The sequence below is a fragment of the Sander vitreus genome, chromosome 17 (assembly GCF_031162955.1).
Source record: "Sander vitreus isolate 19-12246 chromosome 17, sanVit1, whole genome shotgun sequence".
Lineage (NCBI taxonomy): Eukaryota > Metazoa > Chordata > Actinopteri > Perciformes > Percidae > Sander > Sander vitreus.
The window spans coordinates 1660846-1685848 of NC_135871.1; the positions used below are offsets into that span (position 1 = coordinate 1660846).

A 25003-nucleotide genomic window follows, 5' to 3' on the forward strand; every position below is an offset into this window, starting at 1 on the left:
GCTGTGATTTTAAGTTTTTGTTTTGTTAAAGCTCCGACTGCTGTCTGTCATTATTAAATTGAGAGAGTTTCATAACCTGTGAAAACGTCTCGTAGTCGCATTAAATATTAGTCCAATTCCATGTTTTGGTGCCGTTGGTTGTCACCTGATGCGGGCCGTTACACTACTGTAACTACTGTATGACAATTACTTGATCAATAGAATGTATTTAAAAATAGAAAACATTACACTTCAAAACTTTTTGCATTCATAACACTTGTATAATTGTACAAATTAGCTACAACAGTAATAGCAGTTACCTTGTGTAAGTCACACCTACATTTTTCAAATTAGGAGCAAAATGTGCTCCTTGGGAAAAAGTTACAGAATCTTGTGTTTTTCTTGACATAAATAAAGATGTTTTCACCATAAATGTGTGCCTAAAAATGTATCAGAATGCAGGAAATAAGTCTTTGACTCTCAAAATGTGTGTTCCCCCAAAGGCCCATTCTGAGCCAGGAAAAACCCTGTGCTGTTGTACTTTCTGAGCGGCGACGCAAAAACGCATCACTTGATCTGTAGCACACAAATCTCGCCATGCGACACCATTTTCTAAACCTAGCCATACTGAGAAATCCAGAGAGAGTTGTGTGGAGCTGATAGTCTTCATTAGCTTTGTAGCAACTCATTTGGCAATGGCTTGAATGGAACGGATGTTCATTAATATAAAATAGTTGCACACTATAGCTTAAAGAAACCATTCTGCCAAACAAAAAAAGCATCCCTCTGAAATGAGGTATTGAAGTTTTACAGCTTCCTAAAGCCAGTCCCTGTGAGCAGAACTCCCTCTTACTGGGGCAGCAGAGGGCGGGGGAGCAGGGCTGAGCAATGCTTCCTCAACAAACTATTTATTACAGCCTACCTGTCGTGTCTTAACCTGTTCAAACACGCCCTCCTGGCACACTTATCACAGAAAGCCGCAATAATGCCCTCAAACAACAGTTTCTGTAGAAATACTCTTAACAGCCTACATGCTGACGACCTGCACAATGTTCAGATTCCCGCAGCTGATTTGTAACACCTTAACTTATCCCAATATTTCTACGATGTTGCATCATTGTCGGACGCCAACAGTTATACTGAGCTACCATTTGGTCATGGTTCTACCACCACTTCACCTACAATAATGTTATATACTGAGTGGACTATACAACAGAGGAAATCTGCAACTTGATGTTGAAACGTGTACATTATTTCAGAAAAGGTCAGTGTTCTGAAGAAGCGTCCTGAGGAGTGAATTGACACTCACAGCTGCAAAGCTACTGGTTTCAGCTGTCCCGCGGCCATGGGTTCTACTAAAAAACAGTTTATGCTTCTGCGTTAAATCGACGCCGGGGGTACATATGGACGGTACGTGGAGCAGGGCTGTAGTACTTAAGTCCGGACTCAAGACGCTTTTCTGTCTCGGACTCGCCTTGGACTCGGGCATTGGACTGGCCAAATATTCTAGTTGGTCTCGACCGAGTCCAGCACAATATGCTTTTGTTGTACAGTAACTTCCTCCTTCAAAACAAAACCATTGATGAAGCACGCTCGTTCAGAAAACAGGTATTAGTTTCATTTAAAATCCATGTAGAACGGGCATCGAGATTGGTGTCCTGGCATACGTCTGGCTGCATCATACACCTCAATCATCAGGTATCAGTCATTTTCATTTTGGACAAAATGTCAGCGAACACTTTGTACTATGAATTCTTCAGGACAAGTCATAAGTTCAAGAATGGGAACATTTCGGGCGCCTGGGTAGCTCACCTGGTAGAGCACACGCCCATATGCAGAGGCTCAGTCCTTGCCGCAGCGGCCGCAGGTGGTAAATATTCGTGAAAAAGGACTAGTTTGTTAACGGGCAACACAGATTTTGATAATGAACAACTAAACACGTTACACACCGGACCTTTACAATTATGCAATTGTGATTTAAATTTCAAACATTTTCTAGAAGTTGCACTGGCAACACATTTGGTCTCCAAAAGTGACCAGAATTGTCTCAACAATAACTGAACATTATAAGCGTTACGGGTAGGTAGATTTGCTGCAGGCCTGTTGTGTTTGGCTACATGATAATGTCCAGGTGCTTGTGTTTGCTCATGCTCATGTGTTCCCTGTCACACTTTGTTCCCAACTCAACAGCGAGTATACTGCAGGCATACAGGCAGCAAATATACAGCAGATAGCGACCTACGACACAAAGGGCTTAGTTTTTATAGCAGCGCAAAGACTAGTGCCAGCTCCCGTCAACATCATTTTTTTAAATGTAGTGTGACGAATACTAGGCTGGTTGTTAATCAGATTTCCCTTGATAGACATTGAGACATAATTAAATGCAGTCAAAACATTCTTGAAATATGTTCAAAAAATAGGCTATACAAACTCTTCATAAAATGAAAAACTTAAAATCAACCACCAAACTAAAAGTAAATGTAATATTATACACCATAGCTTCCGTTAATTTTCTTTATTACTTTCAGACAACGAACTGGGAGAGTAATTATTACCCAGAGTTAAAAATTACAAATGAGAAATGTCTTAGGTTAAACACTGAAAATGAGCTGAAGTAGGCCCTACACGTAATATAAGATTCCTAGCCTCTTAGATTGAGGGGTCTAACTCACACTGTGTTCAGACCACAATTACACTCCAGGAGCTGCGATAGTTTGCATGTGATGCTACGGGTAAATGTGAAAAGACATGAATCCGTATCCTGACATTTGCCAAAAACAGCAGAACATGGCTCCTGACTAACTCTTTACATTGGTTGCACTACATTTGGTTAAAAGTTTGAAGACTGAACTTCCCAGAAAATGCACAATTACTTTTCCCAACATACTGCATATTGTTGTTGTATGCAATTAAATATGAAGTGACTGACGATTGTATCCATATCCCCCACACTTGGCGTTACATTTAAAATATAGGGGCATTTTAATAGGAGCATCCATCAATACCCATTCAAAAGGAAAGATCAGAATCAACCATTGGACAGACAGCAGTTTGCTGAAAACTGAAAGGACATGACCATCGACTTGATGAAATGAGGTTAGAACATGGTGTAAAGGTTGGGCTGAAAGGGTCTAAAATGCACAACGTTTTTGAATAAGACGACATTTGCCGGTCTTCACTACATAAGCATCAGAGCCCAAGCCAGAACAGATGACTGTTTGTTTATTTTATTTTAAAGTCAAATAACTCAGCTTTTACAAAGTGTGCAATGCTGTGTAAACAAGGCGGTTTAAAATCCATGAATCGTATGCAAATCAAGTCGCTCCACTGGCCATAGCCTCGCCCAAACACTAGCTCTCTCTGAAAACCTCCCCAGGGACTTCCTCTTAATTATCAAGTGTTATCTCAGACATCAGTAATATGCTCTCAAAGTAAATTATAGAATTTTGACGTTCAAGTTAGAAGTATTATTTTTACACACACACACACGTATTAGTAAAGATACTACACAAAGTTAAACTTACTAACTAAACAAGGTCATCAGCAACATATAAGCAACACATAAACTCAAATAATATTGTTTGTGTTCAAAAGGGGAACTTTTCTAGTCCTACCACGTCTTAATTTTCATTATTCATAATTGTTACTAACTCTGGGGAGTTTACTCCCCGTAGTCCTTATGTTTAGTTTTTTAGTTTCGTTTGCAGCGGGCGCCTCGTGGTCCCTGCTGCACTCCCTGCTACACCCTGCTACGCTCTTCGGTGCCCTGCGCTGCCCTGCTACGCCCTGCTATGCTCTGCTGTGCCACGCTACATCCTGTAACGCCCTGCAGTGCCCTGCTATGACATGAACTACTACGACTACCATTTGTAGTCACTGTTCCATTATCTTTAGTGTGACTATTATTGCCACTGTTCATCACCCCCCCCCCAACCGGCACCGTCAGACACCGCCCACCAAGAGCCTGGGTCGGTCCCAGGTTTCTTCCCTAAAAGGGAGTTTTTCCTCACCACTGTCGCACTAAATGCTTGCTCTTGGGGGAATTACTAGAATTCTTGGGTCTTTGTAAACTATAGAGTGTGGTCTAGACCTACTCTATCTGTAAAGTGTCCTGAGATAACTCCTGTTATGATTTGATACTATAAATAAAATTGAACTGAATAATAGAAATTCAGTTTGCATCCATCAGTGTCCATGTTCAACTCAGTCGGCTTGAACAAATCAACTCCTTTAGACAGAAACAAGAACAAAATAATCTTGCCAGATAAAGTGAAAAAACAAGCAGTCTGTAAACTAGAAATAACTCGTGATCTACAGTGTCGGATGCTCTTTTGTTTTAGGTCCAGAAATATGTCTATGACTAAGGGACTAAGAAACTGTGTTACAACATTCAAAAGCTTTTGGTCATACTGACATTTGCCAAGTCAGAGGGTTAAAAGGGGAAAACTAAAACATGTGGGTAGAAACAGAGTCAGCATTCTGTACACTGCTTCCCAAGTGTATCATTTATAGCCCTTTTATACAGAAGAGGTGCATGTGACATAGGTTTACTAAATTTGTGTTCAACCCACAATAAAGCCTTTCATCAGACTGCTGTCCCCGTCACTGTCTGTGCTGTGTAGTTCCATACACTGCCACAGAACAACACTGAATAATGTCACATTAGAACCAGATAGTTACCTCCGTTTCACTTTTTTCATCCTGTCCATATTACAAAAACGCCTGCTCTCTCTCGCCCACACATCCGTTTCTCTTCCTCTCTCTCTCTGGTCTGTTAAATGACTTTCAAGCCTCCCCAATATAAACTAAATTAAAGTTTCCATCTGTAATAGAGATGCCAGTTCACCAAAGCTGAGAGCTTCAGATCGGAATTTAACCCCGGTTGCGAAAGACAAAGACATCATTACTAATCCTAAAATGAAGATATGTTTACCAGAACACACGGCAAAAATGTACAAAATGATCATTAAAATGACGTAATACTTGAACAAAGGTTGGGTAAACACAACAGAATCTGGCCGAGCATAGTGCCAACTTTTAGAATTTGACCTTATTATTATTTCTCCTGCAGGGTCTAAATCTAGACAGTAATTTATAATTAAACACATTTTCTCCATACCTCATTTAACAAGTCACTTTTCAGTTATATTTCAAAATAATTCACTATAATCCATGCACACACACAACATCGATAGATAGATAGATAGACAGATAGACAGACAGATCGATCGATCGATATGATAGAGCGATAGATAGATACTTTATTGATCCCCAAGGGGGAAATTCAAGGTCCCAGTAGCCTAAAGACATCACACACACAACATACACATCAAAAACAGGATGATAAAAAAAACAAAACAACAAACAAATCCACATGAATAAACTAAGGGATGTATAAGCATGAGACGCTTGCAGTGACAGGACAGGCAAGGTGCTCTATGGTAATGGTAAGGTGCTCTATAAGAGAGAGTGAGTGTGAGTGTGAGTGTGTGTGTGTGTGTGATGGTGGGTAGTGCAAATAAGTCAAATAGTGCAAGGATGAAGAACAGAAGCCCAATCGCCACTCACGTTAAGCAACAACACGGAGTTGTAAACTGCAGCCAGACAATCAAGCTCGATGAGATGTGAGCTAACGTTACAGCAGTTCTAATCCCAAACCATAAGCAGTGGTACTACTAGTAGTTCTAACTGTAACGTCAGATACCAAAACACTATGATCGGTACCTTAGATGTACCATTACACTGCTGCAATGGGAAATGTAAATATGGTGCTCCACAACAAATGAAACACGGTTATTAATAATTAAATCATATAGGCCACATATCTGGGTGATCATAACAAAGTGGCATTACATGAAGAATAAGATTATCTGAAAGCAGCAACAAAAAAAAGACAGGGGAAAACTTTATTTCTACAGCCAGCATTCTCGGAGATTCCGGGCTAGCATGCTAACAGCTAGCTTTGTAACGCAACAGTGTCACCAGACAGTCGCTAACGTTAGCGCAGCTAACGCCAGCTTTCAATGTCTCAGGGTCTGACCTGCACATATCAACAAACCTGTGACCTGGACCTTCTTCATGTTCTATTCCTTCTATGCTGCTGGCATTCCCATATGTTTCCCAACTGATAACATTCCCAGTACAGACCCCAGTCCCACCAACCACTGGGATAACTGGGAATAACGTTAACGCTAACTGCTGTGGCTACGACAGCTAACTAACGTTACTCACTGGACTACGCAGAGTAAACGGGCTTCAACTTTGAGACAATGTCACCAAATATAAATCTGTCAGTGATTTCAGACTTACCAGTATCCGTTCTCAACAAACAGCAATCCGACAAGAGAAATGAAGGAGAACAAGCTTCAGCGTTTAGAGTTAAAAGTGAACTTCAGCACATCGCTGCTCAGTCAGCCATCTTGGATCTGCCGGAACCCCGGACTCAACCAAATCTGGCATACCGGGGGAGGGTTTACAATTTAACCCCCAAAATGATTTATCTTACGTTTGTTTTACACAGACCAAAATCCAAACGAAGAATGTTCTGTTACCCTGGAAGGATTTAAGGAATGTCAGCGGTAATGATGACACACGTCTTCTCTTATCGCATGACTGATGGATCACCCCTGAAGCCTCAGTGGCCACAGTAAAGGGGGTTTTAAGTAAGCCTTACAGATGGGCAGTGCAAAAAAAACTTGAATGATTTGTGAGTGGAAAAATGACAATAATAATATAAGAAATTTACTTTTTCATTATCACCCAGTTAGATTTAAGTAACATCAGGTCATTGTGTAGTATGTTTGGGATGTGGGAGGGATGTCAGCCATGCATATGGTGAGTTGTTTGCCAAAACACGTGAAGAAATGAGTCAGATCACATTTTTAACCCATTGCACGCCAAATCAGGATTTGGCTCTCAAAACCTGTTCTGCTGTGCAATGGCCAAACAATTAGTCTAGAAATTGTTAATTATATTCCCATAATGCAATATTACTGTCATCTGGATAACTTATGTTATGTCATCTATGGCCCTTTTTCACAGCAGACATGTTGACTTGTCATAGTAGGAAAAGCACAGCTGACATTGATAACCTTAACAATGGCTCAGTTCCATCAAGTGTCCCAGTAAGCTATTTCAGTGAGTCGGCATGCACAATACCAGGGCCTCTCCTAAGTGGAATGCAGCCATCATTAATGGGTTTGAATACACCTGTGCTTTTCCTACTATGACATGTCAACATGTCTGCTGTGAAAAAGGTCTATAGAAGCCAAATGTGTCAGTGATCAACTACGCTCAAAGCTCTGAAAATGTATTGGGGTCATCACCCGAGCTGACACAGGAGGAGACTTGATGATGGAGAGGCTTTTAAATCAAAAGGTAGTAAGTGAATGTCGTGCCGTGCATACCAATGCCAAAGGTTACAGTTGACCTGAAGAGAGTCCTGTTGGTCTGTGGAATGTCCTGAATAATAACACATGGATTACAGCTGACTCTCTGTCATGGGATGCAGTTCCAGTGGATTTGCTTCTTCACTAGTCTATATCCTCGACGTTCCACTTCTGGGATTGCCCCGGTGCCGCAGGAAATTCCGCCGGATGCATGTCTTTTCGCCGATGTCCGTCCCCTTCCTCTGTCTTTGTGTTGGCGTTCTAAACTCTGGTGGATTTGTGAGGACTATGGTTAACTGCTCCTCAGATCTCTGCAGGGTAAATCCAGACAGCTAGCTAGACTATCTGTCCAATCTGAGTTGCACGACTAAAACAACTTTTGAACGTACACATGTTCCACCAAAATGAGTTCCTTCCTGAGGCTATTTTGCAGAGAGACCGTGGCTCCGTACGGCGCTTAGCCCCGCCCAAGACGATTGTGATTGGTTTAAAGAAATGCCAATAAACCAGAGCACCTGTTTCTCCCATCCCGGAATGCTGTGCGGACTAGCCAGACCCTCCTTCGCAGTGCTGTGGAGGAAGGTCTGGAAATGGGAGACTACTTCTTCACCGACTTCTTCAGTCCAGGTCAGACCTCCAAGCCCACCACCCCCTCTCCTAACCCCAACTAAGTGCCTCCAGGCCTGGGTCTCAACCTCCAGGCCCACCACCCCCTCTCCTAACCCCAATCAAATAAAGGCAGTCAATTGTGTCTGTAGAGCCCAATATGCTGAGGCGGCAGAGGGTCTTCAGAATGTCCTGTAGCATCTGTCTGTTGGCTTCCAGGCTGGCCACTGATGTGATTTGACTGTCACTCATTATCAGCCCTGGCAAGTGGAACAGAATCTAACTGAAAGGTCAGTGGCATCGTGGTGAGTCATTTATTGATACAGTAGAGCAGGGTTGAGGGTTTTTCTAACACCCTGAAGCAGTGGAGGACCTAAGCTGTCGGAGGGGCAGGGGAGAGAGAAATAAAAAGGGAACCAACTGCATGCAGTTGCTGTGCGCGATCACGGAAGGCTTGTATCATGTGGATGCGCTGACAGTGTTGTCATTACTTAGAATTCCTCATGGGGGCGACAGAAACTACGCACTATAGCTTTAAAGCTATGCCAAATGGTACGTGCGTAGGTACGCGTAGATACATAACCTACGCCGTAACCTGACATGCACCTCCCCAGGAATGAAACTACCCGTCGTGGAGACGCAGACCGCAACAACTGTGATTGGTCCACTCGGCCGTGGCTTGGTAGCGTTGCATTTCCCCCAACTCATTCCCTGGTTCTCCTTCTCCATAAACAACATGAAATCAAGGAGAGGGTTAACTTTTTCATACACTTGCTCTACCACACACTCCACACACGCATACACACACATGTTGGCCCTGCTATTCTCTTAAAGAGATACGCTAGAATAACGTAGACACCAGCACACAGGTATACAACTTCATTCCACCTTCCACCTACATAGGCTACGTGTACACCCCACATAAATAAATCTGCCTTTACATGCAGGCCAGCCTGTATGGCACTGCATCACAGTGTCTCCACTGGAAAAACACACTAAATGAGTGGAGCTGTTGTCAAAGAAACTGAGTCAGTCAGATGAAAATGAGCAGGCCTGTAAGATTCAGGGTCTGCAATGGGCTGCTGCTATTATATGTATATTATATTCTTTAGTGACTTTGTATTTGGATGTACAAAAATAACCCCATATGCTGCACACAGAAGGTAGACCTACTTAGTACTGATGGAGCAGTTCTGAAGAAGAGCTACCAAACACAACCTAATGGCTGCTGCTTTAATGAAACACATTTTTTAGGATGAACAGAAATATGGAAAATCAAATATGTGTCCAAGGGGCTAAGCTCCGGGGGCATGCTCACCTGGGAGATTTTTTTTTTATTATTATTTTTACTATTTTTTGAGCCGTTTGAGATAATATAACGAGGTGCCAAAGCAGTGGTTTTCAAACCTTTTTCAATAACGTACTCCCTTTGAAATATGTTTTTCATCCCAGTACCCCCTAAACAGCACAAAACCTTTTTGGAAGAATAAATTCCTTGCTTTAAATAGATACATACATTTTAAATGTTTACACTCACTAAATTCATTTATAATTACAGTGTATAATTATTTTAGGAATTCTGTATGATTGATACTTTTTAAATGAACATTAAAAAAAATAAAATCTCCCGTACCCCCCTGCAGTACTCCAAAGTACCCCTAGAGGTAGGCCCCCATACATCGTGTACCTGGGGTGACAGAGCTTTCACCATGGCAGCCCCCTCCCTCTGGAACTCCCTACCCATACACATCGTGACTGTACTGTTATTGCTTTATCTGTTTTTAATGTACTGTATGTGCTGGTTTTACTGTAAAGTGTCTTATACCATGTGAAGCGCTATATAAATAAAATGTATTATTATTATTATCCTATTTTGTATTTAATTGATCTCCCATCGTCTTCATCATTCTGAAACCAGAACAAATGTTGAGGATTTTTTTAAAAAGTTGTCTGATGTTACTATTTTGAAGTTAGGCTAGGGATTTGGCATAAACAGCATTATCATACCTGAAACCTATTTCTGTTGCACTATGCTGGAGTAGAGTTCACAGTGTTTAGCTGAGACATCTGCTACATTTGAATCCATCCCATAATAATCTGGGCTGCTCTAATTGTAAATTAAAGATCCCAAAGGAACATTTACTCAATTATATTATATTCTTTCAGAATAGCATGGTAGTGGTCAGGGTGCGATTTGTGAAAAAAAGCAGAGGGTGGGGGGGTTGATCATGCACAACAAAACAAAACATGCAAGACAATGAAATCCCCCCTTCATACAGTGTCAGGCTTGCCAAACAGTTACTTTGTAAATATGCACTTTGATTTCCAATGGAAAATAATCTCAGAATGAAATAGAACAACGTGGTGTCAACATAGAACACAGAGCTCTCAAGCCGGAGAGCAGAGCTCACTTCACGGCGTCAAAAAAATACTTTCACCCAGGAAACGCTCGTTCGTTCCTCGGGACAGAACCACCATCATTTTAACGAGTCGCTTTGATGCCTAAACTAAACTGTCATCGCTGCATGACGCTCTCTTTTCTGGCTAAACTCCACAACCACGGCCCCTGAAAGGACCGTCATCTGGCGGTGTCTGTACCCGGCTCACAGTCACCTATTGGCGGTTGCTAACAGCTGCTGGTAGCCGGCGTCCTGGAGCTCTGTAGCAGCTAAATACAACCAGCAACTGCTGCTCAGCTTTGATCCTTCTGTGGCACTCTGGGTTCTATTTTTGCACCCGGCGCAGCGCAGCGCAAAGCCCGATGCAAGTGTCTTTGCTAGTTTAAGACCGTCCAGCACCCACGTTGTTTAAATAGCAAATGCACCTGCGCCCATCTGTGCGCCCATGGGCGTACTGGTCTTACAGGGAGGTGTGTTCAAGTGCATTCTGGGCGTATTGCTATCTTGAGGCAGCGGGAAGTGATCGCACCATTGACCAACAAAAACCTGGTCTGAAGTCAATAAGGCAGCATTTCATTGTTATTTTAACAGAGCATTAGTAAAATGCTCCTAGGCTCGTGCACAACGCGCACACACTATGCTTGTTACACACACAGGGACGCACAGCAGCACACAAACATGCAGAAGATTACAAATAAAAATATTACGGTGCAAATCCTCCATCATAACAGCAATGCTCCAAGGTCCAAACGCGCCTGGCTTTTAAAGGGAATGGGAGATGATCTCTGATTGGTTGATTGCATGTTACGCCCAAAACACACCTCTGATTAATGAAGACACTAAGAACAACCCTTTTGAACCATGCGCCCGGATCACGGACCCTTTTTTATCGCCGTTAAACTAGCAAAAGTGGATTTGGACACGCCCTAAACACACCTGCGCCAGGCGCTTCACGCCGTGCGCTGAGATCGGTAAAATAGGGCCCTAGGTGTTCAAGTTACAGCTCTTTACTTAGTTTAACATACTTCTATTTTCATAATATTTTATAATTTAAAAAAAAAATCATTTCTACTCTTTAATGATTCCCAATGGGGTTTGTTAGAAGACATCACACATGCTCAGGTCCTATACATGCACTAATGGAGAGACGTCAGAGTGAGTGATCACTTTGAGGGAGGATACATTTTGTCCCCATTGGGGATTAAAAAATAATTCAGCAGAGGCAGGGATATGTAGACCAGAAAGGGGGAAATCCTACGCATCCCCCCGAAAAAAATCTCACCCTGGTAGTGGTAATAGTAGCAGCATAGAACAGTTGAAGGTATTTTAAAAAAGATTTGGGGCTTTTGAGAAAACATTTAGGGCTGGAGCCCCAGAAGCCCCCCCCCACCCAGCTCCGCACCTGTATCAGACATACGTGTTGTATAGAGCTGGGAAAGAAGGGACATTTTGGTCCTGACTGATTGATGATGTGATAAATGATCCCATCGCTCCCTCTTGTGGCCACTGCTGAGAGCACGCAGGCAGCTACAGGACCCGTTGACCTTCCACTAGTCTATATCCTCGACGTTCCACTTCTGGGATTGCCCCGGTGCCGCAGGAAATTCCGCCGGATGCATGTCTTTTCGCCGATGTCCGTCCCCTTCCTCTGTCTCTGTGTTGGCGTTCTAACCTCTGGTGGATTTGTGAGGACTATGGTTAACTGCTCCTCAGATCTCTGCAGGGTAAATCCAGACAGCTAGCTAGACTATCTGTCCAATCTGAGTTTTCTGTTGCACGACTAAAACTACTTTTGAATGTACACATGTTCCACCAAAACAAGTTCCTTCCTGAGACTATTTAGCAGAGGCACCGTGGCTCCGTACGGCGCTTAGCACCACCCAGGACAATTGTGATTGGTTTAAAGAAATGCCAATAAACCAGAGCACGTTTTTCCTTCCATCCCAGAATGCTGTGTGGACTAGACAGACCCTCCTCCGCAGCGCTGTGGAGGAAGGTCTGGCAAAGCGAGACTAACCTCCCACAGAATCCCACAAATCACTCAAAGCAAGTTAGTGTTTTTAAGTATCTTTATTAAGTAAACTCTACACTTTTTCGTATTGCTTTTAACTTTTTTTTTTTTTTTTTTTATTCTTTTCACTCTAAATTAGAACCTTTTGCAATCAGCACATATAGAACTTTTCAATCAAGCTACACTTTTTGAGGAATACAAAAATATCACAGTACATTTTCTACTAAGTCACCTTCACCTGTGAGGTCCAGAGCCAATCAGAGAAGTGGGTTCAGAACCACAGCAGCTGCCTGGTCAGAGATGGAACTTCAACATGTCTTAAAGGAACAGCACCATGTCCATGAGCTAAACACACTGAATGAAGGGGGCCACTCAGACACTGGTCTGGCCGAGTGTTTGGACTCATGTGCATCACACAGCTCAGCAAAGCAGGGCTTCCCAGAGCCAAACCTCAGCTGTGTCTAATTTTGGGGCCGCTGCGTTAAATTCTGGTCTCTGAAGACAGTCTGGAGAGGAGTCATTGTGGTGGCATCGCAGAATCACAGCTGTAGCCTCACAGAGACAAGTGACCGGCCCAAAAAAAGTGACCTCAAGAAATCCTCCAAATTCAAGCAGATGCCATTCTTAGCTGCACTGAATACACCGACTAGCACACATTCAGTTTTGAAGTGTGAATTTGAAGAAGACGGCCAAAAAAAATGAAACACAGCCTCGGTCTTGTCCACTGTGAGACAGTCCCAGATGCTTCCCACTGAAGACTTACAAACCAACTTAGATCTCACCCTTCCTTTCTCTCTAGTAAAACCAAACTCTTTGAAAACACTTGGTTGGTTTCATTACTGCCCCTTGTGACTGACGGGGACAAAACAACCAATCAGAGTTGTAGTGAGGCGGGGGGGCTTTGCTAAGCTCATTCACGTTTGGTGCACCAGAATGAGGCAAAGAAAGAAAATAATACTAACGTGTACTTGGAAAAGCTAAACAAAGATTGAGGATGATGATAGGATTCTAAACTGTAGGTTTTTGGTTTCACAAGAAGGAGAAGTTGGAAAGACGAGGACAAGACTGAGAAGTTTGTGGGCAGCTCCACCACGCAGTGCACCGCTGCTGCCCTCAACTGCTCAATGGGATTCATCTTGGACTGTCTGTGCATTTAGACCAGTCAGTGATGAGGATGCTGAAAAGAAGGGCTGGGTACGGAATAATAACTGGTTTCACATAGGGTTGGGCATCGAGAACTGATTCCTACTTGGAATCTTTTCAAAAATTAGGATTCCAGTGGAATAGTTTCTTTATTGGAATAGTTTGGAGGATTTGGTTTCAAATCTGATCATCGCTTCCCAATTTAATATGTGCAAGTTTTGGTTTCCGTATTTTACGTTGAAAAAGCTGTAAAACTGCAACCCACCATTCAATCAAAATCAAACTTCCCTCTTATTCGTGAAATAAGCATGTGACCCGTTTCAACTCCACCCTCAAAGAATCAGAATCAAGAATCAATGAGAACCGGAATCTAAAAGGAAGAATCAGGACTGGAATCAGAATCGTTAAAAACCAAACGATGCCCAACCCTGGTGTCACCGAATGCTTGGTTTCTTGTCATATGAACATCACTTTTCTTAATGGATTTTATTTTTGCTGACATTTTCACAGTTGTGTTGAGACAGTTTACAGACTGAATTTGACAAATGTGGCTTATTTTGTTTAAATGTCAAGAAATATTTTGGGGAAAAACAGATGTATATTTAGCACAAAAAAATAGGTATTGTGGAAAAAAGAAACAAGGAGGAGCTCGGAAAAACAAACAAAAAGAACTTTTAAAATGATACCCAGCCCTGCTGACACATCAAAACTAAAGACTGATCCAGATCCAGATGTTGGAGCTGCTGGACACTGAGTGAGCCCTCGCTGGCCGTGCGTGGCCCAGCAGTGGTCAGGTGGCCTCTGGTTTTGGTCGGGAGCTGTTCTTATGTCACTCCTCAGGCAGGCCCAAATGAAAACATGAAAACATGGATCCCCCCACTATATCGACAGCAACTTCAACACTCTCTCATTCTCTTCTCGATCCTCTCTGCTCACGTCATATTCTATACAAAGTATCAAAAAAGATTAAACAAAATACTGAAAAAATCCTCACCTGTACTCACAATATAATTTGTCTCATATTAAACCTTTTTTTTTTTTTTTTTTTCTTTGCAAATATTCCTTTTTTTCTCCCACGCTGCAAAGATTCAGATCCATAGTGACACGCGTTGGGTGAATGAGGCCTCACAGCACCTACCACTCTGGACAGGAATGTTGCAGCATGAAAATGAGCCACACGCAGTGGCTTCATTCAAAACAAAAACTAAACAAAACTAGAAAATACTGGAGGATGGAGGGTGAGAGATCCCCGTCAATGTCTTCCGTTTCGGGGGGGAAATGCAAGAGACGAGTAAGATGAAGAAAGGAAGGAGTACACTTTAATTCCACAGTTACACAAACATGAACCATGATAAAACAGGAGTGAGGAGTCAGTGGAGAACAGGAAGGGGAACTGGCTCCTCCTCAGAGCTCTGGGGGGGGGGGGACGAACACACATAAAAAAGGAAGTCTCTGTGGGTTGGGGGGGAACGGGGGGCTGATTGTACTGCCTGTGTGCTGTGTTTGTGTGAGTTCCACGTAGCAGAGAGCAGGGATTCCTGACGGAACCAAGACGGCGTCAATGTAGCCCGCTCAGTGCAGTGGCAGTAGCAACGCTGGAGGCTGGGGGGGTGGTGGTGGTGGTGGTGGGAGGGGGGGTGCTGGATGGGACTCCTCGGGACCCCCAGGCCCAGCACACTCTCCCCGTCAGCGTCCTGCTCAGGGGGAGAAGGTGGCCATCTCCAGGGAGATGCGCTGCCACAGCTCCTTGGTCTGCTTGCCTCTCTTCAGGTTCTGCAGCACGTCGTTGAACTGCATCATCCCCACGGGCGTCAGGCAGAAGGCCCCCCGAGCGCTGCGGATGATGTTCACAAAGTCATCGTAGTCGGCAGGCGTCAGGTGGATGAGCCGGTGGTGGATGTACTGCAGAGAGAGAGAGAGAGAGAGAAAGAGGTAGGTAGGACTCTACGGGCAGCCTGGACGGACAATTCATCATAGGGCTGCACCATATGAAGAAAATAACTTATTGTCATTATTTTAGTCTATATTGAGGATGTTCCTTCCATCCGACGGATCCGTCGGATGGAAGGAACGTCCTCAATATAGACTAAAATAATGGCAATAAGTTATTTTCTTCATATGGTGCAGTCCTATATATATATATGTTTCTACCTTCACGCAATACATGTCAGTGGAGAGCAGAGAGTTGTTTCCCCCTCCAGGGGGCGTGGCTTTCAGAGTATGACGCGATGCGCTCTGTCGGTATAGGACGGAGCAATGTTTGACCAAACACCTATTACGACCAACCACAAATGACTCAGCTGCTGCATAGTCTCGTATTGCCAGACCACACAGCATTCTGGGACGGGAGAAAAACGTGCTATTGGCATTTCTTTAAACCAATCACAATCATCTTGGGCGGAGATAAGGTGCCTCTGCTAAATAGTCTCAGGAAGGAACTTGTTTTGGTGGAACATGTGGACTTTCAAAAGTAGTTTTAGGGTTAACAGAAAACTCAGATTGATCAGATAGTCTAGCTAGCTGTCTGGATTTCCCCTGCAGAGATCTGAGGAGCAGTTAACCATAGTCCTCACAAATCCACCAGAGGTTAGAACGCCAACACAAAGAAAGTGACGGACATCCGGCCGAAAATGAAAGACATCCGGCAGAATTTCTGGTGGCACCGGAACAATCCCGGAAATAGAACATGGTGGATATAGACTAGCTGCGGCATAAACCAGTATTACGGGTTTACTGATTTGTGGGCTGATTCTGCTGCAGATCAGTGTGCATTGGTTATGAATGCAGCTCGGGCTGCAGAGTACCTGCAGGTAGGCCTGTTGGCAGCGCTGGACGAGCTGGTGGAAAGCAGGGGTCCGGAGGTGGGCGTGGATGTGGGCGGGGTTCAGCCTCTGCAGAGCCTCCATGATGATCTCCTGCAGGACGAACGGACTGAGCACACCTTTCGCCGCTCCGACACAGAACTGGTACACGTAGTTGACTCCTGACAGGATGGACAGGCAGAGAGAAGGAAGAGAAAGAAGCGGATTGGATATGTAGATGAGTGTAAAAGACAAAGACTAAGGTTGGTTAAGTTTTCCTTCATAACGCATTGTAAAGTTGGAAACTGACACAAAGGAAACAAGGTAAAAGGTAACGGCACCTGTAGAAAAGCAGAGAGAAAATGAATGGGGAGGTACGTTTAGTGCATTTGTTTGTGTTTTAGTAAATTTGAGTTTATTTTCATGGACTTTGATAACTTTTTGATGCTATCAAGCTAATACCTATATTGTTTTTCTGTCTGTTCAATTTCTGTTTAGCTCTAACGTTGGTCTATACAGTCACTGCAAGGACTTCTAATGAAAGAGATTAGACCATCTGTCGAGGCTGACTATTATTTTGTCGACTGAAAGCTACAATGGCGAAGAGAGGAAGTGACAGTTGAGGAAGAGGAGACTGTTTATAAAGTGTATGTTGTGTGCGTCAATTCAAATTGAGGCAATAGACACAATCACAATGTTTGTTTACAAGAAGCTGTGGGTAGACAACTGACAATGAACAGTCAGCACTTCATCTAAAATGCATGTTTGATGCTTTCATATGTCAACACTTTCTCTCAGTCCTCCAGAAAAACACGATTATGCGATCGCATAATTCAATGCATAGTCAGCCAAAGTCCGCATTTATGCGGGGGCCGCATTTTTTCAAATATGACGCACTTTCGCTGCATAAATTGCCGATTTCCGCGCAAAATATGCGGGGCTTGCATGATTTTATAATAGCAAGCACAACATTCTGGGCCCTGTAGAAAATAATTCTCTTTACATCCACAGCAATTCATTCTAGCATCTTTTTGGGCCCTCGTCACATAAGGGCCATACTCGGACCCCTTTACATCCCCTGTCGAGGTCAATGCCTAACCCCAACCAATCGGCCTGCTTCGTAGGGCGGGACTTGCCTAGAAGTTACGTGGAATCCATAATAATGCTTCTCTAACGTTAGCTTGGAGAGCTAATTTATCTGGGCCACAGGCTACAGAAAATGACACCACCCAAACTAGCAGTCAGTCCGACCGGCGGAGAGATGTTGCTCTTCCTATCGCTAGATTTGATTTATCAAAGACGCTAGCAAACAACACAGCAGGGGTGTCACAATTCTCAAGATCCACGATTTGATTTTAAGGTCACGTTTCGACTCAATTTAAACTTTTATTTTCATTTTTTTATTGGTCAATAATGCAACAATAGCCTAATCTTTAGCTGGGGAAAATCTCCGATATTGCTTCTGATTTCAAAATCAGAAGCTTATTTCGATCAATTTGTGATTGAAAAACGTGACATCCCTACAACACAGCACAGAAAATAAGCTCACAAACATACATTTAGCTAGCTAATCTAATATTGCTTATCAAACACATGTTCAGCTGGACTCAGTGACTTAATAAGAACCTTCCACTGTGGCCATGGAAGGACTCCCGGTCGCCTCGTCTCGATGTTTAAGACCACTGTCTTTAAATTGGTATTGGTTTGTCCAAAATACCTCATCGTCATCGTTTCCTTTTCTAATCCAATGTGATGGAGGAAAAGGACAACACAATGGAACTCTTTGTGACTGCATGGAGGCTTTGCTGAGTGTTCATTCATTCGACAGAGGGTAGCTGCAAGGAACCCTGCTGTCTCTTTTTGTCTCCAACGTTAAAATGTTACTTTCTTTCATTTTATAATGTGTAATTATTTTAGGAATTTTGGATGATTGATATTACTAAAAATATACTTAAATTAATATTAATATATTTAAAAAAACAAACAAATATCACGTAGCCCCTGCAGTACTCCAAAGTACCCCTGGAGGAGAAAGAGTGGTGTAGAAGCACAGACAGTATACAAACTGCACCACCAGTCCCCGTGTCTCTGGACGGAGACCAGTGAAGGCCATTAGAAGCATTTTTCCGGTGAGCGCTGAGCGTTACTGAGCAGCCTCCAACTGAGAGAGACAAAGTAAATGTGTCGTGAGCAACCTGTCTGAAAGTTGGAAGTCTTCTGGTAGCTGTGCCAAGAGAAATCTCAATCATTCCCAATCTAGCAGAGACGGAGAGCGTAGGTATATGTAAGGAGATAACATAGACACAGGCTCATTATTGATCACTAAAATGATAGTTAACATTAGTCATTACACTTAAACAGCTAATGGAAGTCCAAACTGCCTGAGAGCTTCTCCTGTACTATACGGTAACTCCTCTACTATGAGACAGGAAGTCTCGTGGTTATGACCCAATCGTTAGCCTATTGTTATAAAAACGTCTGCTACGGAGCCATAACGTGAGCTACAAGGTAATGGAGCCTTTTATACATTGTCGTGTTTCTTTAGAAATAAACAATGGACAAATAGAGTCTTTAAACTCTTCAGATGTAAAGGTATTCGCTGTCAAAGTGACGTCAAAATGAATGGCAGTCAATGGAATGCTAACGTCGGGTGATCGCTTTGTAGCATCAAAATGGCGCCATAGGAGGTTCGAGCTCTGAAGTGAAGCTTACCCCCTTGTGTAGAAGGTACGTTGTTGTGATACTTGTTGTGCTTCCAGCCATGCTCAGCTATGTACCGGATGCCTTAAGAATCTTACACCAGTTAACTAACCAATAACCTCCCTCTTATTGCTGTCCCTTCAAGTATGTGCAGACTCACCTAGCCTGGCAGCCAGTCCCAGCAGCCATTTGACGTCCTCAGTGTACGGTGGGCTCCTGGAGAAGTTGTTGGGGTGGTCATTGTGAGCCCTCCTGCCCAGCATCTCCAATGCCAGCATGCCTTCACACAAGAGCACAGTAGATATCCCATTTGTTCAGTTAACCCATTGTACCACATGCACATTGGTGAATTAAAGTAAAATATAATCATAGGACACAAACTCCTCACCAACTCTGTAGGCAGAATGCAGGTAGTGCAGGCCCTGTTGGCTGATTGGCTGGCTGTGCTGCTCGTCCTCTACTGGGAAAGGAGTGCTGACTAATGAGCCGGGCTGGGAGGAGAGCGAGGGCAGAGATGTTGCCTGTATGGCCTGGATGGTGGGGCCCGAGTGGACGCTGCCTACTGTAAAACATGATAGACACATCCTACTGTTTAGCATAGACCAACACACAAACCCATCCCATGTACTATAAGGTTTACCAACTTAGGCTACATTTACACTGCTACGTTTTGGTTTAAAAACAAATATCTTTTGCTATGTACACCTCGCATTCCCATTGCTGTGGCGTTTCCGAGCACCGTCCAAGACGATTGTGATCGGTTCACAGAAATGTCAATAAACCTGAGCATGTTTTTCACCCATCCCGGAATTCTGTGTGGACTAGCCAGACCCTCCTCCGCAGCACTGTGCAGGAAGGTCTGGCAATGCAAGATTATGTGGAGCTAAAAACACTTGTGTGCACAGAGATCGCTTTTGGCTCCAAACTGCACTTAAAAACCAAAACAAGCAATGTAAATGCAGCCTTACAATAAGAACAATTGCTGGAGTTAAACAGATGAAACACACACACACACACACACACACACACACACACACAGCGTGTAGTCCTGACCTGCTACAGTAGTGCTCAGGGGCAGGCCGGTCTCAGCGTGGTAGGGATGGACGGCGATCTGAGTCATGGACGGTACAGGGACACCAGGGAAGGTCACAGCCGTGGCTGCCATAGGTGGCTGGGGGCCAGTGGCCACTGAGAACGGGTACTGGGCTCCAATGAAGGCTGGGTGCATTCCCTGAGGAGGTACACACACACACACACACACACATACATATATATATATATATACACACACACACGTGTACCAACAGTTAGCTTGAGTGAACATACCACTTCCATGAAATAGTCTGTGGAGCACAAACAATGTTTATTTGACAACAGCAACAGATTTGACAAAACATGAATCAATTATTTAAGTCTTTGAGCATTTTATCAATTATAATCAAGAAAAATAATCAGCAGATGAACGAAAATCATCATTAGTAGCAGCTCTAAATGTACCTAATGTTTTCAACCAAATGTTGGACTTTATAATTGATTCTTTTAACAGGCGCACAGCTGAGTGAGTCAAACATGTCAGGTTATGTACACTGGTACTGAAAGACCCAAACTGTACGTTCACATTACAGCAGTGGACACATTCTTAGCTTTTTTTTATTATTATAAAAAAAGACAATTCCACAAATACCCCAATGGTTGTGTGAAGAGTCCTGACCTGTGGATACGCAGCCCCAGCTACAGGGAAGACGGTGGGTCGGGGGACGTGCTGCAGAGGGTGTCCCAGGTACTGGGGGGTGCAGACGGTGGGGAGATGGGCTTGAATGGTGGTGTAGGGGTGGAGGCCCTGGCTGTGGGGGTGAGCCATGGCCTGGCCGGGCATGGCGTGGGACTGATAGATGGTGGAGCCCACAGAGATGACGGGTACGACGGCTGCTGCGGTGACCGAGGCTGTGACTGTGGTCACTCCCGCCGACTCCATGTTGGCTCCGGTGTCCAGGACAACACAGGTGGCCTCCGGGGGCCTCCTGCCCGAGCCCCCGTTGGCCCCGCAGCGCCCAGAGGTCTCCCGCTGCTGGGCTGAGCCCCCGCCCACTGACTGCTCATACAGCCAGTACCACTGGTGAGCCACCTCAAACAGAACCTCTGGGTACACACCTCCACCCTTGGCTGCTTCCTCTACCGCCATGCAGGCCTTCTCCAGCATCGCGTTGTCCTGGAGGGACACATGGACAGACAGGGACAGAGCCGAGTGAAGAGGAGATCACTGTGGGTTATGCATTTACTTTACTTTTTTTAATTTAAATTTTCATAACACGTGACATACAGCACAGTCCATGGTGAACAAAGCATAGTGATAACAGTGTGTCACTTCCCTTCAAGTCCCCTACCCAACCACAAACCAACCCAGTTCAGGTCCAAAACAAACGGACACACACACAACACAGACCCATGAACACTGACAAACAATAAGGGCACAACACATCAAAAGATGAAAGTGAAAAAGTTAGACAAATTAAAAGAGATACAGGAAGAGAGGAGGTGAAACAAAGAGAAGTGGAGTGGAGCAGTCCAGAAAGAGCTCAGTCCTCCAAGTCGGGAAATAAGCTGAGGGAGTCAACTAATCCTAGGAAGGGGTTCCATGACTCCAGGAATGTCGAGATAGAGCCTTTCAGAGATGATTTAAGCTTCTCAAGCTTCAAGTTGTTGAGCACCTCTTTAACCCTTGTGTAGTGTTCGGGTCTGTGTTTTCCATGTTTGCTAAAAGAAAAATGATGCTATTTATTATTTCTTCTAACTCAAACTCATTGGCCTTGGCTCATTTTCTGTGAATAACAAACTAACTAATTTTCAATGACTGCACAAGGTACACCCCCCCCCCCCTACACATAACTATTACATATGAGGAGTTCAGGTCTACTGGACCAGAGTGTATTTAAATGTAGGTGCTGTAGGGGAGACTCCAGTTGAGCAAGATCAGTCTCCGGGCTAGCAGAGATGTAAACGCCAGGGCCCGCCGCAGTGCAACAGGGAGGTCAGCGTCAGAGGAAATACTGAAAAGGTCCGAAGGTCAGGCAAAGACGCAGGTCTTGACTTTCATTTTGAATTGGGGTAGTGCGTTTAGGCTGCCGTGGGCGAAAAGTTGAGACAGAATCAACTTTTGGAGGAACGCAACCCCATGTCACACTGTCTCAAGGTGGCCAATCATGTAACCGGACATCAGACTTGTGGGTGTGTTTGAGGCGGTGTGAGAGTCCCGTACATGAAAACAGGAAACATACCAACACTTTGTAGCTACGGATGTCAATGTTTAACCGTTTAACTGACAATACAAATTTCGACTAATATCAGTTAAAAAAAATAAAATCAAAGCAATTAAGAAAACTTATGATTGTACAAGAAAAGTAGGCTATACAATCTATTTCCTAACTGCTAAGTTAACTTGCTGGTAGTCTCGCATTGCCAGACCTTCCTCCACAGCGCTGTGGAGATGGAGCTGGCAATGCGAGACTATTCTCAACGGTAAACCCCCCACTCCCACAGTACCTGCTCTTTGCACTGCACCAGGGCTCTCTGGATTTCATTAGGATTGAGAGCGTGAGCGTGAGGCAGGCAGCTCAGGGCCAGCTCAGCTGCCGCCCGAACCATGTTGGGGTCCCTGGCCCGCGATGCTCGGTCAGCAAGGGACGCCACCTCTGGAGGGGTGAGGTGACCGTCCCAGCACTCCACCAAAATGTTCAGGGCAGCACTTCCAATCTCCATGGCCTGGCCTGAGAGAAGGAGGGGAGAATACATCATGTGGGCAGGAAGGAAAGATATTGAGAAAAGTCTTGGTCTTTGTAGTTCTGTCTAACTTTTTTTTCTTTCTCACAACACACTCCTGCTCACCAGTGATCCAGGACACGTGGGAGGAGTAGGTCCTGGACAGCCAGTTGGGTGAGACAAAGTTGTGAAGGCCAAGAGCATACAGGCCAATCTCAAAGGCACACAGGTGCAGGTTTCTGTGGGGCCCCTGGTGGCCCCCGCTGGCTGACGGCTGGGTGAAAATGGAGGTGGAGGAGTTTCCTCCGGCTTTGATCAGCACCGTTTTGGCCAGCTCAAAGTAAAAATGGGCCGCTGCCTCTGATGGCTGGTTGGGCACGTGGGGGGCATGGCACTCTGGACGTCGCCCTTTGTACCTGAACACAGGGAAATATGCGACGTGTGAATTAGAATGAATCTAAGTTGTTCAGAATAATGACACAAATAGATCTACTGTAAATGAGATTTGGATTTTTTTTTTTATTTATTTATTTTTTTTTAGGAAAAACCTGCTCAACTAAGCAGACTGATCCTTCCAGGCAGACCTGGTCCTACTCCAACTGAGCTTTAGCTCATCTCTGATCTGCATTGCTATTGTTTGACTGTATCGCGCCCTGAGGCCTCATGCTTATTGTAGGCCTGTTTGGATTTTCTGTCGCCCTCTTGTTTGTTGTGTTGTCCATCTCCTTTGATTGGTAATAAAGTAGAATTTTCATAAATTTGCCCTCACTTGAAATGTCATGTAAATACCTCGACATTAGGGCTGGGCGATATGGAGAAAATCTAATATCACGACATTTTCGGCCAAATACATCGATATTGCGGTGATATTGTAAGGTTGACATTTGGTGCTTTCACAAAATATATACACAACGAGATTTTTGATAAATAATCATCAGTATCGTGGATTTAATAACTAAGTGGGTAAAGGCAAATAATAGAACAACTAGAACAGTCCGGTAAGGTATCTAGTCTCATATCACAATATCAATATAATATCGATATATTGCCCAGCCCTACTGATCATCAAATTCAACAATTTATTGGAAGCATGGGTGCAGCAGACAGCCAATATGAAGGTTATTTAAAACTATTTCCATCATATGGCAACCATCATATCACTTGTCAGATGACAAGATTGCCAACTAAGGTAATCGGGGAGTTCAGTGTTTTGCCCCTGCTTGTATCTCAGCACATCGCTGAACATCTCTATACTGTCACCTTCTCTTTAATGTCACTGTGAACTGATGTGATCTGTGCTTTACATCTGAGGTCTGTGTTTGGCTCAAGTCAGAACATCACTTTTATTAAGGTGGATTTAGAGTTGTACATTAAGGGGTTATGTTGTAGCCGCGTAGCTATGCCGTGGCTCACGTGCACCTACTTGTAAAATAAAACACACGGGGACTACAGCAGCTACAGATATACCACTTGGACACCACAAGAGCTGGGACTGGTCAGCTTGGGCTGCTTGCGTTTTCTCATACAAGTTTCAGATGCTGGAGGACATTGTTCAGAGTGAAGAAATCATTAAGGAAATTAAAGGATAACTACCGTTTTTTTCAACCTGGACCCTATTTTCCTATGTTTTTGTGTCTAAGTGACTGATGGGAACACCAATCTTTGACATTGGTGCAGTATTAAGTGAGATCGGTGCAGTCGGCAGCGGAGAAACAAGCTACAATGTAAGTTAATAGAACAACTGTCCAGCTTGTATTTACCTTCACAAAAGTGCTCGTTTTGCCACTGACAGACTCAGATTAATATTCTAAGTGTCTGACAACATTATGGAAAGGATTTCTAAGGAGGTCGACATTTCTGTTAAAGAGTAAGATCCTTTTTTTTTTTTTTTTTAAACATAGAAACATCTGTGAAATCGTGTTCACTAAACCACCAGACTCCATGTAAATAAACAGTAATTTTAGCATCATAAAACACACTTCATTCGAAGTCGACAGAAACAAAATAAAACTACGAAAAGACGTTTTAGGTCTTTCCACTTTCCCAACCATCAAAACTCTAGTTTTGGTTGAAATAAACACATAGTTTACCGATTTACATGTGAAAATATGTTGGCTCTATACACGCTAGAAGTATTGTTTTTAAATGGAGTCTGGTGGGTTTAGCGCTAGCGACTTCAGAGCTGTTTCTGGTTAAACAGAAAGATCTTGAATAGGTCTC

At 43.8% G+C, this 25003-nt stretch overlaps 2 protein-coding genes across 11 annotated transcripts in view; both read right to left on the bottom strand.

Annotated features, from left to right (window-relative positions):
• The window catches only part of ndst2a (N-deacetylase/N-sulfotransferase (heparan glucosaminyl) 2a), a 33655-nt gene extending 27208 nt beyond the window's left edge, over nt 1-6447 (bottom strand). Inside the window, exon 1 of the mRNA XM_078273888.1 lies at nt 6289-6447. The gene's annotated coding sequence lies outside the window, so the exon portion shown is untranslated. The remainder of the gene's footprint in view (nt 1-6288) is intronic.
• Nucleotides 6448-12427: 5980 nt separating this feature from the next.
• zswim8 (zinc finger, SWIM-type containing 8) overlaps nt 12428-25003 on the bottom strand; it is a 60514-nt gene continuing 47938 nt past the window's right edge. For 6 of the 10 annotated variants that reach the window (XM_078273634.1, XM_078273632.1, XM_078273628.1 and 3 more), the window contains 8 exons: nt 22910-23199; nt 22568-22791; nt 20712-21236; nt 20081-20258; nt 19416-19589; nt 19188-19307; nt 16331-16509; nt 12428-15428 (listed from right to left, as the gene is read on the bottom strand). In XM_078273634.1, the coding sequence (XP_078129760.1) occupies nt 15225-15428; nt 16331-16509; nt 19188-19307; nt 19416-19589; nt 20081-20258; nt 20712-21236; nt 22568-22791; nt 22910-23199 (1894 nt within the window). In that variant the 3' untranslated portion in view covers nt 12428-15224. The remainder of the gene's footprint in view (nt 15429-16330; nt 16510-19187; nt 19308-19415; nt 19590-20080; nt 20259-20711; nt 21237-22567; nt 22792-22909; nt 23200-25003) is intronic. The other 4 variants (XM_078273636.1, XM_078273635.1, XM_078273633.1 and 1 more) reach the window with 1 other exon arrangement.